The 18,346-nt window shown below is 27.9% G+C and overlaps 1 protein-coding gene across 1 annotated transcript; it reads left to right on the forward strand.

Annotated features, from left to right (window-relative positions):
- Positions 1-2,411: 2,411 nt before the first annotated feature.
- On the forward strand, positions 2,412-18,103 carry LOC107162004 (choline/ethanolamine transporter flvcr2a-like). Its single transcript, XM_015508682.2, has 7 exons — positions 2,412-2,822; positions 7,741-7,965; positions 12,366-12,507; positions 12,570-12,790; positions 12,853-12,956; positions 15,469-15,582; positions 17,651-18,103. Exons 1-7 carry the CDS (start codon positions 2,520-2,522, stop codon positions 17,946-17,948), a joined length of 1,407 nt encoding a protein of 468 aa, XP_015364168.1. The 5' UTR covers positions 2,412-2,519; the 3' UTR covers positions 17,949-18,103.
- Positions 18,104-18,346: the final 243 nt, after the last annotated feature.

Genomic DNA, 18,346 nt, shown 5'->3' on the forward strand with positions numbered 1-18,346 from the left:
AATTAATAAATAATAATTAAAAACAGTTATCAATTTAATTTAATTTAAATACTTAATCAAAAACTACTGTCTTGCGTGAAGTGACCATAGCGAGAACTGTTCAACAAATGATTTTTGTATTCTATTTTGTTTTTCATAATTATTAACTATCGTAGATAATAATAATATTATCATATTATTACATTTTTTATATTATTTTATTATTTTATTATAATAAAATAAATTATATTATATGTTTACTGTATTTATCATTACAGGCGATGGATTCATGGCAGTGACAAAACGACCGTGGTCTTTGAGAAGCCAGTGGTGAAACGACCGTGGTCTTTGAGAAGCGATTGCTTCTCGATTTTTTTTAAGGTTTGGAGGTAAATGTTTATTAAAAACATAAATATTTTAAACATATAATAGGTACCTATATGTATAGCCGGTAAGTCAGTGGGTGGGTGTGCAAATTGTAAGTTTGCTTATGGGTTATTTTAGGTTCGTTTCGCCACTTGGATTCAATTCCAAATCTAAATGGAATAAGTTCATGGTGGGAGTATTCCATAAAGTATGATTCTATGGAGGACTCACTAGAAATAATGTTATGTGGCGCCATCTATCATTGGTCAATACAAATTTCTTTTTTTTTGTAATATTACGTTTGTTAGTTTGCCTATACTTACATTTCTAGGGTTATATTATACACACTTAAATTTAATTTTTTTTATAAACCATGGTACCTGTAAAGTTTTACATTAAATATCCTATCAATTAATTTCCAGCTGTAATAAATTTTAATATTAATTCTACAATACATAATACTAATTACTAAATGTCAATTCTTCATTTATTAAAAAAATTAACAATAAATATTAGATATTATAATTATTAGGTACCTATTTATCTTTGAATCATAAAATTTAAAATCACCTTTTATGGCTTAAAAATAGAAGTCCAATACGACCATGAAAAACCATGTGAGACTTTTTTCTATTTCCAAAATAAATATCAAATTCAGATCAATCTATGACTTATGAAGCGTGAGCCCATAAAGAACGTTTTTGATAAACAAAAAAAAAAGGTCACTTGCAGTTCACTTAAGCAATGTGAAATTAGTAATGAAATTATTTATTATTTTTATTTTTATTAAGGAGATTCAATTCTATCTGTATTTTTTACCACAGTACCTACACCTGTCTTATGCTAACTTCACCGTTTATCAAAATCTTTAGATAGGTAACAAAATATTACGATAACTTATTTGAATTTCAAATAGGTACTCATTAAGTTTTTTTGAAAAGACTTATCCACTTTTTTTGTAATTAAATTCACTAACCATTCAAAATTAAATTATTAGAGTTTGAAATTGTTAGTATACTTAATAATGAAGTTGAGAAATGATTTCAAATTTTAAGGAAACCGTTTTCAAGTAAATTCCACGATAAACTAGAATATGTTTTCAGAAACTTGATCGGATAAATAGCTGGTTAATACATTCGACCAAAAACATTTCCAAAAAAAATTCATATTCGTGTCACTATTCATTGATATTACGCACGTATACACTACATGTGTAAGAGACCACTGCTATTTATTTTACACACAATCCACTCAAGCTAAAGATCGCATAAACGCACTATACATAAACGTTTGCAAGACCCTATCAAAAGAACATGTTTAAATTTGCCTATATTAAACTCTTTTAAAACGTCCGGTATCGGATTCCTTTGAATAATAAATTGTATTTATCTTAATAACTGTTTAAATATTTTAACTATTATTTCGTAAATAAATTTAAACAGTTGTTAAATCCCTCAAATTGAAAAATAATTGTGTTTAAAATGAGAAATGTTATGGGAAAAAAAGCTTGTATATCTGTAATCGTATAAATCACGCCTATAATTATTAATAATATTATATTTTAGTAACTTTTTTTAATTAAATAGAACGCACAAGTTTACTTAGGTATCTTTTTTTTTTTTTAGTATTTTTCACAACACGCCTATTCCTTAATGTTATATTATAAAAATAATACATATTCTATTTAGTTAGACATTTTGCCTTACTACATATATATATATATATACACTTACTATACTGATAAATAACAATATACCATTATACCACATTACCTCCGAGGCGAATAAAGGCAGGTATGGTATACCTATACCATATGACGTATATACCTATATGCGTCTCATTTAGCGACATGATCTATCCACTCATGTCGGCCTCGTTGTAAATAGGTACCACATCCCAAATTAATTTTCTTCTCCGTTAAACTTGTACGTCCGATTAGGTGAGATCAGCTGGATCCCCCCTCGCCCTCTGCATTCAACTCTAAGCGACGTGGATTATTATAAATTGGTAGGTAGGTACTGCGGTTACTGCGACCGTGATTATTGTGACCGTTTAAAACGATTATACGCGGACCCGATCACGAGACGATCCCGCCGCAGTCGCGAATAATATCCGCACCGGTTCGCATTGATGCGATTATTACGACGATCAGTCAGTCAGACGGACGTACAGCGATGGCCGATTTCGCTTCGGTTATGCAAAAAGTGGACAAGCCGCCGCCGCCGACGGCCGACGCCCAGTTGATGGGCCTCCAACAGGACGACCTGAGGCTGTACAAGGCCCGGTGGATAATCCTGGTCGTGTACATGCTGTACTCCATGGCCAACGCCGTGCACTGGATACAGTACAGCATCATATCCAACATCACGGTGAAGTTCTACGGCGTGTCAAACTTCGCCATAGACACCACGTCCACCATATACATGATCGTGTACGTGCCCCTGGTCGTACCGGCGTCCTGGGTTCTTGACCGACTGGTTAGTGTGTTGTGCTGTATATTCCGTTCGCTCTGGGGGCGGTGGCGGTGGTCAAGCGCCAGCAGGTTTTTTTTTTTAAGGGGTGTTTTAAATTTTCATATTCATACACATACCTTGAGGGAGGGAGGGAGAGACTTCACTCGCGCTCCGTCTTAGTGCCATCATCGATCTTCACATTGATGTACAAACAAATATGAAATAGAATCAATAATCATAACATTATATTTGTATAGTAAAGCATTTTCCAACCTGTGGTGCGCGTAGGTACCACTGTTAGTACGTGAAAAGCTCATATGTGATAAAATCAAACTTTATAAAAAAAATTGGAGTGGATCATTATTCACATTAAATACTATTTAGTTTATTTGAAAGTAATAACAGTATAAATAATAATCGTACATATCTAATTTTCGTTTTTTATGCATTAAATGCTTATATTATTGTCCTGATTTTGAAATTCATGATAAAATAAAACCCCATACATGCAAAAAATGTTTTTTTGGTAAAGAAGTACATGAAAATTCTCGAACAGTGTAAGTTATGTTACGCAGATATAACATGGTTGAAAACCGTTGATATAGGTAGTAGGTACATATTATATTATGTTTGAGGGTGTTTGACTGTTTGAGGTCTCAAAACATTCACTGGCTATTTGTTTGTGAACTGTGGTAGAAGTAGTGAATAGTTATGATGGTAATTGAATATTTTTAATTCGATAGTCGTCGATTATACGCAATAGTTGTAATACAGTAAAATCACAATACACGCATAATAAATTGATAGAAATCCGGTGATCGGATATAATTGATCGACAATAAATTTACAACATTTCCGCATACAAGATTTGCAGTGGCAAACATGCAATGAAACGTGCTAAATTGCAGTTAATATCTAATTTATTAGCAGGTAGAACTAAACCGAGTGACATAGTTAAACTATAAACAAATCTATTATAATAATCTTCAGCAGCATTGACATTGAGATATGCACAAGTATTAAAATATTTTTATATTTATAAATATATAAAAAATAATAATGATAAATTTTGAATTACCTATTTCATATTAATAATTACATTATCGGTTATTCAGTCCCAATTCAACGCGTTGCCGGACATGACTATAATTTAGGAGCCACTGATTGTGTGTTCATATAGTTTTTAAAATATATATTTTTTTTTCCGAATTGTTAGTAAGTCACAATAATAGGAACTAGATCATTCCTAATGCAGTGAAGCCATAAGAAATTCTGCTCTAGCAGTTATGCCATTTTACGATTTATTTTATTACGACTCTTATAGTAGTGACTTTCCGACAACGTGTTAAAGAGTAAATTGTCAATGGTCCGACCCAAATATTTCAAATATACCGTCACATAATATTTGTTCGAAATGTATTTTGATTCGTGATACAACGGTTGGTGTCACATACGATATAAGTATGTGTTTGGTGGAAAGCATGACAGTCAGACAGCCTATGTAAACTATAGTGGAGGCTACTCGTGAAACATTGTAGGTGCGTATCCATAGGTAGGTGGATTTAGTAGTTTAGTATTATTATATATGACCTATTCTTAATATTATGTTGATATCGTTTTCTTTCTTCTGTGCGGATGATTGTTCTGGAGAATGGCAGATATTATTTAATTTTTTTTGATTTTTTGTCGCGAGAGGTGATGAGCGAAATGTTATCTGTGACGGTCGGGAATACTGATGTATATCGGATTTTTCGATACTTTTTGACCTCTGGAAATTTTCTTTAGTTTAGGTTCATTTACTCATTAAGTTTATGTGTGTTTGCAATACTTACGATTTTACTTAAGGATCCTTAAGTGCTCGAGTAATGATAATTTTTTTTCTTTTGTTTTTGCATATTCGAGGGATTTAACAATAGCAGTTCCTTTATCAGTGTACAAGGATCATATTGACGAGAGCTTTTATGTTATTACTTCCTCTTTGTATATACAACAAAGACTCCCAAACTACCCGCTTTCGATTTTGGTATAGTCCGGTTAAGTTAGTTATATATTTTAAATTTGAATATACTTGTTTACATTTCGCTTGTTGTTTTTGAAGTCTTACACGTATAAATGAGAGCTAATTGAGTTTCTTAGTAGAATGGCAAGACTTTTATCAATGTTTAGAAATGTGTGATTCATGGAGGAGTGCTGGAGATTCAATTTTGTTTTTTCGAAAACAGCTTGCAAAGAAGGCTTAAATGAAAATTATAATCTCGCTCCTTTCTAAGAAAAGCAATGTATTACATATATATATGATGTATATGAATATAATAATTTAACCGTGCAGTTTAATAAAACAACAAGATTCAGGAAATATTCATATTTTCTAGTAGCTGTTAAATTATGTAATTTTTGTTTTGTAGACCGTTGTGCATACACGTTCAAATCGTAGTGCACAATTATTGTAAATTTGTGGTACACCATGTGTGTTGTGATGCACATAAAAATAAGGTCTGCGCTCTGCAGTAGATATGATTTTTTTTATCAAGGTTAGTGTCAAAGATCGTTGTAATTTCTTGATGTTCGATATAAAGTGACATTATTGATGGTTAGTTGGCTGCACTAAGTATAGGTAACCTAGTGATTGAACCGGACCGAAAACTTCTTGTTCCCATTATTGCTCTATAATGTTATCAATTGTGCCTAAGTATCCAATATGTTTTTGATTATAATATATTAAGTGTATGATATATGTATAATATGAATCATAAATAATAATGTTATTGTATACTTGTTTTTTTATTTTCTAGTAGTAGTTTTCTTTATAAAAAAATGAATGTTCAAACAAATTTTTCCAACGAACTAAACTTAAAATTTAATGGCTGCTAGCTGAAGTATTTTATATTTTTAATCAGTATCTAAATGACAATTTAAATTATTACACTCTTTACAGAATATTCGTTAATAATAGACATAAATATGAAGAAAAAAACAATCGATAAATAAATAATAAAAAATAAAATAAAAATAGTTAATATACCTAATTATATATTACCACATAACGTAGAAAGTATAGTTCTTAATGTACATAAAATCTTCCAAATACGCTAAGTACATACAATCATAATAAATTTAAAAAAAACTTTTGATTAATAATTACACTTTTAGTAGAAGTATCATGAAATATATGACTTAATACTAATTCTAACTAACTTTAAAGCGTTTGATTGGTCGTGTTCGTATAAGAGCAATAAATTATTGGAAGTTATACACTAATTTACATTAAATTGACATATTAATCAGATAAAATGTGTTAACGTGTGGCTTGCAGGCACGTGCCTTCTAAATATTTTACAAAAGAAAAAAATAACTACCTTAGTTTATTGTTTATAATTTATGTTGATCATGTTGAAAGCAGAACACAAATATAAATTATTAACTAACAAATTGACAAAATTCTTAAAACTGCCTTTCAAGCATCATTCTCCTCATAACTTACAGTTTTATTTTTGAGCCTATGTAAAACAAAATTTCACAAAATATTTGATTTTGCTAAAAAAATGTTGTTCATGTTTGGAAGAACATATATTTATGAGCAAACTTTTTTTCACTTATGAAGTATCAAAAAATCAAATATGCTTGGTGATGATAAATGCTGTATTGAGAATTTCTACATGTAAAATTCAAAATCAAATCTACTAACAATAAATTGGTTGATATTATTTAAATTCAAAAACCGCATTAACTTTTACTTTGTATTTTAGAAAATTGTATATGCCGATTGTATCCGTCCATTCGTTACCAAAATATAATTACTATTGTTTGTATTAAGATTCTATAACCACGTTTCTATTCAAAGTACATTAATTATACAATCAAGTTGTACATAGCCATATTAAAAACATCAAAATATGAGTATTCAATATAGATATATACATTTAATGAATCTATGAGGAGCCAATAATAAAAATATGTACCAATGTCCAATTATAAAGGTTACGAAATTATTTTTTTATAATTGTATGACATGGAATTATAGAGTTTATTAAGTTGTTTTAAAAATTAAAATGCGCTTAAAAACCCGGAATTTAGCACACTCGCAGTTTTCTTAACTTAACTTGTCGTTTTATATAATTTTGAAATTAATTATTGCTATAACTTTGTATATAAACAAAGATACCTTGTTAATTTAATATAGGTACTGAACTTAAACAAACTAAATTTGATATGACCATAAGTTTGTGCTTAAAATAAAATAACATAAGTGTATTCAAATTGTGACCTTTCAATAATTTTAATATTTATTTTTTTTGGCCCTCAACAACAAAAAGGTTGTCGACCCCGGTTGTAAACGAAGACCTACAACGGTCCATATTACACAAGGCAATCAAATATTTTAAATTAACAAATCAAATGCTGTCAGGATGATCAATCGACTACATAATTTAATTATTTAACCTTAAACAATATAGTTGATTTAATTGTACCACCGTCGTTTGATAAATGTATTCATTATACCTACACTTAGTTTTAGCTCAACAATATTTTATGTTAAATATTATCATGTATTTATTTAAATAACTATAGATATAAAAGTACGTCAATTCCCAATCTAAATAATAAATTGTTTATAATTATCTATAAATTGGAATTTAGATTCATCAAAATACCTATCAAAAATTCATAAATAAATAATTCTTTAAATGTTCAAAATTCGATGAAAATTTCACTTAGACTTATTTTGCTGTTATTTCTTGACAACTGGTATAAACTTATTAAAAATCTGAATGAGTGAATGTTTATAATTACAATATATCAAAGTTATAAAATAATTTAACCAATAACAACTAAACGCCGAACGTGTATTTTACATAATACCTATAGGTACGTACGGATATACTACTTAAATATATAATATATATAATACTTTGTCACATATTTGACTGTAATTGTGTTTTAGGGTCTTAAAGTGACGATGGTGATGGGCGCTGCTGGCACATGTCTGGGCGCATGGATTAAGGTTTTTTCTGCTATGCCGGATCGGTTTATGATTACTCTGCTGGGACAAGGTTTGGTGGCGTGCTCACAAGCATTCATCTTGAGTTTGCCTTCCAGGTTAGCAGCGGTTTGGTTTGGATCTACCGAAGTCTCCACCGCTTGTTCTTTAGGTGTTTTTGGCAACCAGGTAAATGCGTCCAAACCTTTTATTTAGGACGGAACATGAGTTGATGATTCAAAAATCCATGTAAAAATAAAGTCAACATTAAAAAAAAATATATATATATAGTTTTCATAGTATCATCGAATGTAAATCAATTACAGATTAAACACATAATGTTCAAAACATATTTAGAACGATTTGTAAAGAATTTATTAATAAACTTAAAGTCAAAAAATGCCATCTTTTAACAAATAAAAAACAAATCCACAGTTTCCCTAGAATTACATTTTAAAAAAAAACACTTATATTTTAATATTGAAACTTAGTATTTAATTACTAACGACCTATGTATGGTAAAATACTAAATTGTAAATTTCTGTATAGTTTTATAATGTCAATTACTCAAACATGTTTACTACCTAGTGTTTGTGTAGGTCACTGTAATAGATACGTTAATTCAAATTCGAAGAAAAATCATTATGGTATATGATGAAAACGGTTATGTCAGTCAGCAGTATATTATATATTTATATTAAAGTAGGTTGAATTTTTGATTATGTATGGTATTAACCCTATAAGTTAATTTTGAAAGTTCTGTCTTCAAAGTTATTTATTTTTTAGTCACAACAATGAAATCCAATTTTGTCAAATTCCGGTATTGCGTATAAAAATTACTGTTTAAATTCAGAGTGGATAATAAATAAATAAGTGTTGATTTTACAATAATGCCTGTTTTTTATCTGTCGTCACTTGTCACCTATTAGGGCAGTAAAAAAGCTTCGTTTTAATACTTCAGCATCTTTTCTGGTAAAAAATGAAAATTTATTAGAGCTTTAAAAGAAAAAATCCAAGCGTTTTTAAAAAAGTTCCAGAAAACTCAAATAAATTAAAAAAAAAAATTTTTTTCCCAGAACGGTTCTTAGACATACCTAACCAATTTTGTTTTTTAGTGTTAGTCTAAAAAAATCTAGACATGCATAGAATTTTTACTAAATGTTTATTTTATTATTTTCTGTTCATGGTAAAATTTTCAAAATATTTTGAGCGACTTATAGACACTTGAAATTTTCAATTATTTTAGAATTTTTCCAAAACAAATATGTCAATAAAACTTTTTCAAATCTAAAACAAGGTTTTTCATACATTTTTATACTTAGCAGTTGAACGATTTTAAAGATACATTTCCACGACTTTTTTATAGGCATTCCAAGTTCGAATTTTGATCAAATTCATAAAAAATTATTCTAATTAAAATTGCATTCGTAGATTGTAGTAAAAAAGATATTATAATTCAAATTAGTAACTACTTAATTTGTACCTTCCTAATCAATAATAATAATAATTATATTAATTGTTTAGCCATTAAGACATTAAGTCGTAATAATATTAGATGCATATGTAATTTAACCATCTATTTATTTTTAATCAATATTTAATACCAAGTAGGTACGATTGTTATTGGTTTTATGGAGTATGAAATAAAGGTCAACTAAAAACTGTCGAGTTATTTTATTTTATACCTTTAATATGTACACAAATATTATGCTACGAGCACAAAAAAAATTACATCCTGTTTATCTAATCTAGTAAATATTTGAGTAATTACACTACAAATCATAACAAACTATAAGTATAGGTATGTACCCCTATTGCTACTTAAATTCTTTCTTGACTTTATGCAATCTTCCAGTACCGTTATACAGTTATATTTTCATAAAGGAACCTTTGACAGGATGTTACCAATATCCATAATTTATGTTAACGACATTGCCCTCGTAATATATATCTGGTTAAATTAGGTCCATTTATATTAAACCGTGAATAGGGGGCCAGTATATAGAAATAGGTCCACACAACTATATTAGGAGCACCTAAACCACACAACCGTGTATCAATAACAAAACCATAAAACGTGAAAAGCAATACATTTGTATTAAATGTGTGTATGGTTGCCTATATAAACTCTCTCATCGATTTTGAATTATACAAAAATATTATATTGAAGTAAAGAAAATCGAAAAAAAAATTTCATTACCCTACTTTTATTTATAAGCCTATGTATATTGCTATACAGGGTGTCCCGCGAGGATTTATCCATTGCAATATCGTACGAAATAATGGAGATATCAAAATTCTGGTTTTATAATAAGATTCATAGGGATATGAACTACAATTACTTCATTTTTAAATTTATTTTAATGTTTTTGTAAAAAAATTAAGAAATATATTTTTTTATTTAATTATTTCCAAAAAAATTAAAGATGGCCATTTTGTAGAGTATATATTTCTAAAAATATTGACGTTTCAAAATTTTATTTTCATTAATTTCCTGATTTTTAATATTTTTTCTAGTTTTGAAGAAATAAAATATGATTATAAATTTATAACTATTAGGAACACGGAAAATATTCAGCCGGTATGGGAATGCGCGTGGCGCGGCGGGTCACATGTTTGATAACATTACGGTGTTAAATAATTCGCAATTTTTCTCGAAACTAAAAAAAATATTAAAAATCGGGAAATTAATGAAATTAAAACTTTGAAACGTTAATATTTTCAGAAAAATAAACTCAACAAAACGGCTATCTTTATTTTTTTTTTGAAATAATTAAATAAAAAAATATATTTTTTAACTTTTTTACCAAAACATTAAAATATGAAATAATTGTAGTTCTTATCCCCGTGAGTCTTATTACAAAACCAGAATTTTGATATCAGCATTATTTCGGGAGATATCGCAATGGGTAAATCCTCACGGGACACCCTGTATATATTTAATTATTAGTATATCACGTTAAAATGTTAAAATATTATATAAATAGGATATAAATACCGATACATAGATACCTATTTATATAGTGAATCTCGTGTACCTTTGATTTTCGCCCATTAAAACCAAAATTACCAATATTTGTATGCTTAATTCTATTTTTATATCTTTAATATCAGATCGATCGTTTAATATATTTTTTAGAGTCTGAGCAGAAAAATTATATTTTTTTATTTCTTTAATTAATTTAATTTTCGTCTGAAGAAAGAAACATTTACTATGCCAGTATAAACTGCTATGATTCATATAAAACTTCATGGTGATAAGGAGGGTCCTGAATTCTTTTGCAAGTAGGATGGGAAGAGTGGTTAAATGTACTTTTAAAAATAAACGGAAAGATTTTGAAATTTTTACCCAAGACCAGATATACCTACGCCTAATAAGATAAAAAAAAAATTACATTTGTATAAGTATTTTCTATAAATGATGTAATTTAATAATAAAAAATGTCAGTTCTTTTTATAATATAAATTGGCTCTGTACCGTACAATAGATGATATATGCAATTTCTCTGCTTTTTATTTTTTATTATTGTATGATACAATTTTTGGTTGCTGGTAAAATTTAATCAAGGTTCTTCGTAATTTGATGTTACATGAACAATAATACCGAAAATACATAATTACACAATTTCAAAGAATTCAAAATTTAAATTACAATTTACAAAAATATATGGTCCTTCATAAGTTTTTCTTACATCAAAACATCAAAAATCAATACGCACAATTTTCTTTTATAGACATTTTAAGTTCGATATAGACGAAAATAAATAAATTATTTTTGTCATTTTTTTATAATTCAAACAATTTTGACAGTAGGAGCTTGATATTATTCTCAATTTCGTATACCTAGTATCAATTAGTCTGCATAATATTTAAAAAAAACATTTAGACTGATTTGAAAAAAAATATCAATACAAACTATGTAGGTATACCAATATAAGCTAATTAGGTAAGTATTTACAATATACTGTTATTCGGTATTCGCACTTATAATCTATAAACAATAATAATAGATGATAAAGTATAATTATTTATTATTATTATATAACATTTGCGATATGATTTTGGCCAAATCTAGTTTTATGGTTTCTAAATTAAAAGTAGATATTTTTTATTAGAAAAATACACTATTGATTTCAATATGAAGTATACATATTATAAATTCTAAAATACTTTTAAAATTAGAGGCTGGCATACTGTTTCTACTAGCAGTTCGTATACAAAGTGTTAGGTATTGTTATTGTTACAGTATGATCTACTCAATGGCAATATAAGTAGGTTCTCGAAACCCATTATACCTACAGCAAAATTACTATTGTTGCCCATAATGTTTTTAATAATAAAAAATGTACATTTACATAATAATATCAATTTAAATTTAATTGAAAAACATTAATAGATATAAAATATTTTAGTAAAATATCATACAAAAAGTATCGTTTAAAGGATAAACCATAATAAGCTGATAATATCATATAATATGTACCTATTGTACCTACATTTAAATACAATGTTATAAATATCGATGTATAGTAATAATTAAGCAACTTAACTTATGGGTAAAAATTTAATATATTCAATTTTTTTTTTAGCTAGGAGCAGCACTTGGATTTTTAATACCACCGATGATAGTACAGGACAGCGATAACTTAGAAGACATAGGATATGATTTATGGAAAATGTTTATATCGTTTGCTATTTTGAACACTGTAGTATTCTTTTTAGTTATTTGGAGTAAGTATTATTTACTTGTGTGTGTTTGTCTTACATCAAAAACAAATGTTATATTATTTCAGTTATACAAGCTGAACCACACATAGCCCCAAGTAATGCCCAAGTTGTACAAAGAAAAAAAAGAGACGATCCGGCAATATTACAAGACGTATTCATGAGCTCGGTTAAAGAATTACTAAAAAACAATGGTTACATTTTATTGCTTATATCTTACGGTATTAACGTCGGTGCATTTTTCGCCATATCAACTTTGCTCAACCAATTTATTTTGCTCTATTTCCCAGTGAGAAAATTTAAAATATATAAATATAACTCATACTTGGTACATTTATTATTTTATTTTAGGGTCACGAGGAAGACGTTGGAAGGATTGGCCTCACGTTAGTATTATGTGGCCTAGGTGGTTCGATTATATGTGGATATATTTTAGATAAAACACATCTCTATAAGTAAGACACTTATATTATATGAACAAAACGTATGTAACATTTTATCATGCATGTATTTGATATAATTTTCTAATACCAATTATAGTATAGAATATTTACAATTATTAAAATAAATTAGATACCTCCTATTACTTATTAGGTACCTAGAATAATTATTACCGATAATATTTAATCATAAATTAACCTCTGTATATGACCTTACCTCGCGCCATGATTGCAAACATCAGAAAAGATCTATACATTCCAAGAAATCAAAATATTATTAATAAATATAGTATTATTATTCTTAATTATTTATATTAGCACAACAGTCACCTTTGATTAATGATCAAGGCTTGAAAAGAGCTCTTTTCATCAAATAATAGCTAAAAAATGATCTGATTCGGAAGCAGAGAAAATATACAAATATTATTCGATAATGTCCGTATTTTTTTTTTTTTGTTATTAAAGAAATAACCCTCGGCAACTTGGCCATTGGGATGAGATAATTTTTTTTTTTTTGAAAGGTGTTACATGATAATAATAAAAAAGGTTTAATAATTATAAATATCTAAATTAATGTCCGTATTAATATATACTTATACATACTAATTTAAAATACTAACTAAAAATATAATACAAAACATTTACAAATTTTATGATTATTCAATATAATTATATGAAGATGAAACCAGATACCTATAATAGAATTACTAATTAGTAATTGATTTTTATCATCCTCTACTTTGTCACCTGGTTGTCGGTTTGATATCGATGGAAGATCAATTCCATCATTAAATATTGGGTCTACATAAGCTAGGTATATTATCATTAAACATAATATAATCTCTTCATTGGGTCAATGATATGTAATATGTATAAAATATGAAAATTAAAATTAAAAAAATTATACATTTTAATGGTAAAAAATTTGATTAATTATAAATAATGATATTTTATGATTCTTTTATAAAAATAAAAGCATCTCAAAAAAATATCTCCAATTTGGGAAAAATATAACATCATTAATGTGTTCTATGCATATTACTGATTTTGTTACACATTTTTTTTACCCCAGATATGAGACATCTTAATGTCGAAATTAATAAAAAAAAATCATTGTATACCTACAACAAAATTATTTTGAGTAAAGGAAGTATAAGTGGTGATCAGTTGTTATTTAAAATAAATAACTAATATTTATAAGATAACTTAGATAACTAATGATTATTAAAATTGAACAAAAATTTTATCGATAAGTTGGTATATAAGTATCGTTCAAAAATTACAAAAACCTGTTTACAATCCAATACATTATTCACTTCATTCATAATCTAAAAGTACTTACATATTATTACTAGGTATCGCATATTTTTTAATAAGTACTTATTGATATTTCTATCTTGTACCTATATTGAAAAACATTCTATTTTATGTTATATAAATTAAATCACATTCGAAATTTAAAACTTAAAATTACATATTATACAAAAGAACCAACTGCATATGACCTACAAATAAAAACTAAAAACATGTGAAAATTTTACTACGTGAAAAAAACAATATTAGTATAGGTTATCTTTTGATTTATAATGCATACATTTAACAATTTTAATTTAAACTTGCTGGTAAGATTTAGAATTCAAACGCTATCTCAATATAGTGTCAAATACCATCGACAACTACCATGTTTTTTGCATTTATGTAACAATGGATTAATTTTCTGAAATTACTATTTACTTTTTACAGATTATAATAAATAACAAGTAATTTAGAATAATATTTCAATATAGATATTCAGTTGTTATACTCCAACAATAAATTATCGTTATATTTATAGGTATACCTATTGGCTATTACCTTTTAATTTAATGTTTAAAAATAATTGTAAGTTATCATAACAATACATTTTAATTTAAAAATTTTAATTTACTCAAGTATAAACAAAAACCATGGTTGCATATGTATTAATACGAATATGTACCTGAAACGTAACACACAAAAAATGTATACTTTCACCCGTTATAACAAATTAAAGTACATTTTAAAATTGTATGGTTAATATTATTTCATCAATTCACTATCCGAAAGATTTATTAAATTTATCACATAAGTAACCTAATCCTAGTAATACAATAATAATATGTTTAATATAATATGTATAAGACAATTCTTATTTTTGACCTTTGTGGTTTTTATTAAGATGTGTAGTCATGTGTAGTACCATATACTGAGTGTAACAGAAATATATGATAAATTAAACATATTAAAACATATAAAAGATATGAAATGCTGTCATATACTTTTGTTACACTGTACATCATAGGTACATAATACTATAATAGTATACTTGAAATTCAAAGATAGTTGACATAATTTTTCTAACATATTGCATAGGAACTTCATCTTCAAATTCTTAATCCAGCATGGTTGTTACCTATCTATACATTTTATGAATTACGGTGTATGACAATTTAACTTCATAATCGTTTAAGAGAAAAATAATATTAAAATCGACGATTTACACTTACAGAGAGACTACCCTGATGGTTTACGGCAGTACATTGATCTCAATGTTGATCTATACGTTCAGCCTGTCACACGGTCAATCTATTTGGATAATATACATTACGGCTTCATTATTGGGGTAAGTTTGGTGCCAAATATAATTTATCGCAGTATACATTACATTTTAAAAAATAAAACGATATCAGCTAGTATATCATCAATAATACCGCGTCACAGGACTACTGCAGGAGGCGCATCATAAACAGGGTGATAAAGGAGTCGAAATCTCAATGTGTATATATATTGTATATAGGTATATAAAATACCTACTCCTATTATTTTGTATATGTGTCACAAATGTGTATTTTATTTGATTGAGTGTTAGTGATTTTATTGGATATTTATAATATTATGCGAAGAATTATCAATTCATAAAAATACATATTATATAAATGCTTAAATCACAAAATTTAGGTAAATTAATAATAAATAATATTTAAAGCTATGGAGCAGAATCGTTTCCGGGAATATAAAAATATTGAAATAAAAAGTTTTATAAATCATTTTTTTTCTCATAATAAATTGTTAGCTTCTTATTTTATATATAATAATATTATCGAGTTACAATTAATCTTTAATCGGATGTTGAAGTTTATAGATAAGGAATTCAGTCCAAAGCACGTATTAGGTTTTCTGGTCTTGTTTTACGTATTTTTTTTTATTATTTGTATAATAGACAATATAGCTACGGTATAAATATAAAAATATACATCAACGTTTCGAAGTTTTATTCGGTGCTATAATCGTTATGATAATCTCTACGTGGATTCTACATTTTTATCACAGCTTACATTATGTAGGATGCACTATAATATAATATTTTGTCATATTATTATATATTTGTGTTTATAATGATAGGGTTTTTTATAATTATACATTAAACTAACAAGGATGGTAGCCAAGAACATGTGTAATCCAACGGTACAAATTTCATAACGATCGCACAATTTTTACATTTTAAATTAATTTTTAAGCGTAATATTTGCAATAAATCCCTGATGGTTCTTCGAACTCGATCAAACTCCATCCGTCTTCTATTGCACTACAAGAGTATCAAATATAAAATTGGTATGGCTGATATAGTCTACAACATGCCTAATAAAATTGTGAAGGTATCAGGTCGATAGCTTTGTTCTACGATTTTAATTTTAATTTATAAAACTGATATTTACATAACTTCCGGATGATTCAACGTAATCTGAAACTCCACCCGTCCGCTCAGTTACTACACTACTACAGAGTACAGGGTCTTTGATTCTTATGCATGAAACTATCATAGCCTATACTGCTTATATAGATCACAACATTTTCAATAAACATTGAACAGTTCAAGCTAATAGCGTGGTTGTACCATTTTCTATGAATCTTTATATAAACGATAACCATTAAAATTCACAATACCGGTGTAAGATACACACCATCGACCGAGTCTTCATATTACCTATTTAATAATAAAATTTACAATTTGTAAAAATATTTACCCACGAATATCTCGCTAAATACTGATGTTAGTGAGGGGAGGGGTTAATCTCCCTCTTATCAGAAATCATGCCTAAGCCACTAGTTCGTTTATCATAAATATTTTGACTTTTATAACATTCGAATGTTTTGCGGTGAACAAATGCACAATTCAGATACTATTTTGTAGTTAAACGTTTATAGTTACAAACGCCATAATGCTAAGTATTATATTTTAATATATTTTTGTTTTAAATCATATTTCGTCATAATTTTTTAAAAATATTTTAAAGTTTGATTCGGTTTTGAAGTTTTGATGTAAAATTTAAATATTTTGTATACAGTGAAACCTCATTTAACGGACACTTCTCAATAGCGGACGCCTCCAAATAGCGGACGACGTTTAAGCGACCGAGAGTGTCTGGTATTTAGAGGTTTCACTGTATGTGTTCACAAATCAGAGACCTAAACATATACTATTAAACAATTTAGGGAAAAAAACTGTGACATAAATCTGGTAGAAGATCATAGTATACTAATTTATTATTATTATTGTATACGTAATAATTTTTCATATTATATAAAAATGAAATATTTGTATAACACATATTTTTCATACACCGTGTGCATAACATTTATCTATTATAGAACCTAATATATAACTCTTATGACTATGCATGATATTATAGGTTGTTCATGACTGGATATCTTCCGGTCGGCTACGAGTTAGCCATCGAATTAACGTACCCAATCCCTGAAGGCACGTCCAGCGGTCTATTAAACGGTGGTACCCAACTGATCGGTTTCATACTGACGTCGATTTACAGCTGGGTGTTCAGCACCATGGGTGATTTGGCGGCCAACATGATGATCGTCGGATTGCTGAGTTTCGGGTTCTTGTTGACAATATTCATACCGACTGACCTGAAGAGACAGGCCGCACACAAGGCGATCGACGAGAAACAAAAATTGGAATTTGGACTTTGATTAGTATATAGCATTTTATTACAATCTTCGTCGTATCTTATATTGTTACCACGTGATTCATTTATTGATGTATTCAATTTTTGTTTTAATTCGTCTTGATAACATTTCATTATCATACTACTGTGTACATAATATAATATATATTATTATTAAGAGTTTATGACTAAACATAATATGCATACGGCAATATACAAACGCAACCACGGTCACGGACAATCATTTCGGTTTCCTGTACCGAATGCATAAAATTCAGATAATATTATAATACTGTAGTGCACTAATGTTGGTATAATGTATATACACATAGATAGATATATTTTAGACAGAGCTGGTGTCCACTGTATAGACATCGTTTCGTTTTCGAATGCACCCATCTTTCCTTTCACTCTGCATCGTCC

Source organism: Diuraphis noxia, unplaced genomic scaffold, assembly GCF_037042655.1.
Source record: "Diuraphis noxia isolate RWA-SAM2 unplaced genomic scaffold, SU_Dnox_SAM2 contig0002, whole genome shotgun sequence".
Classification (NCBI taxonomy): domain Eukaryota; kingdom Metazoa; phylum Arthropoda; class Insecta; order Hemiptera; family Aphididae; genus Diuraphis; species Diuraphis noxia.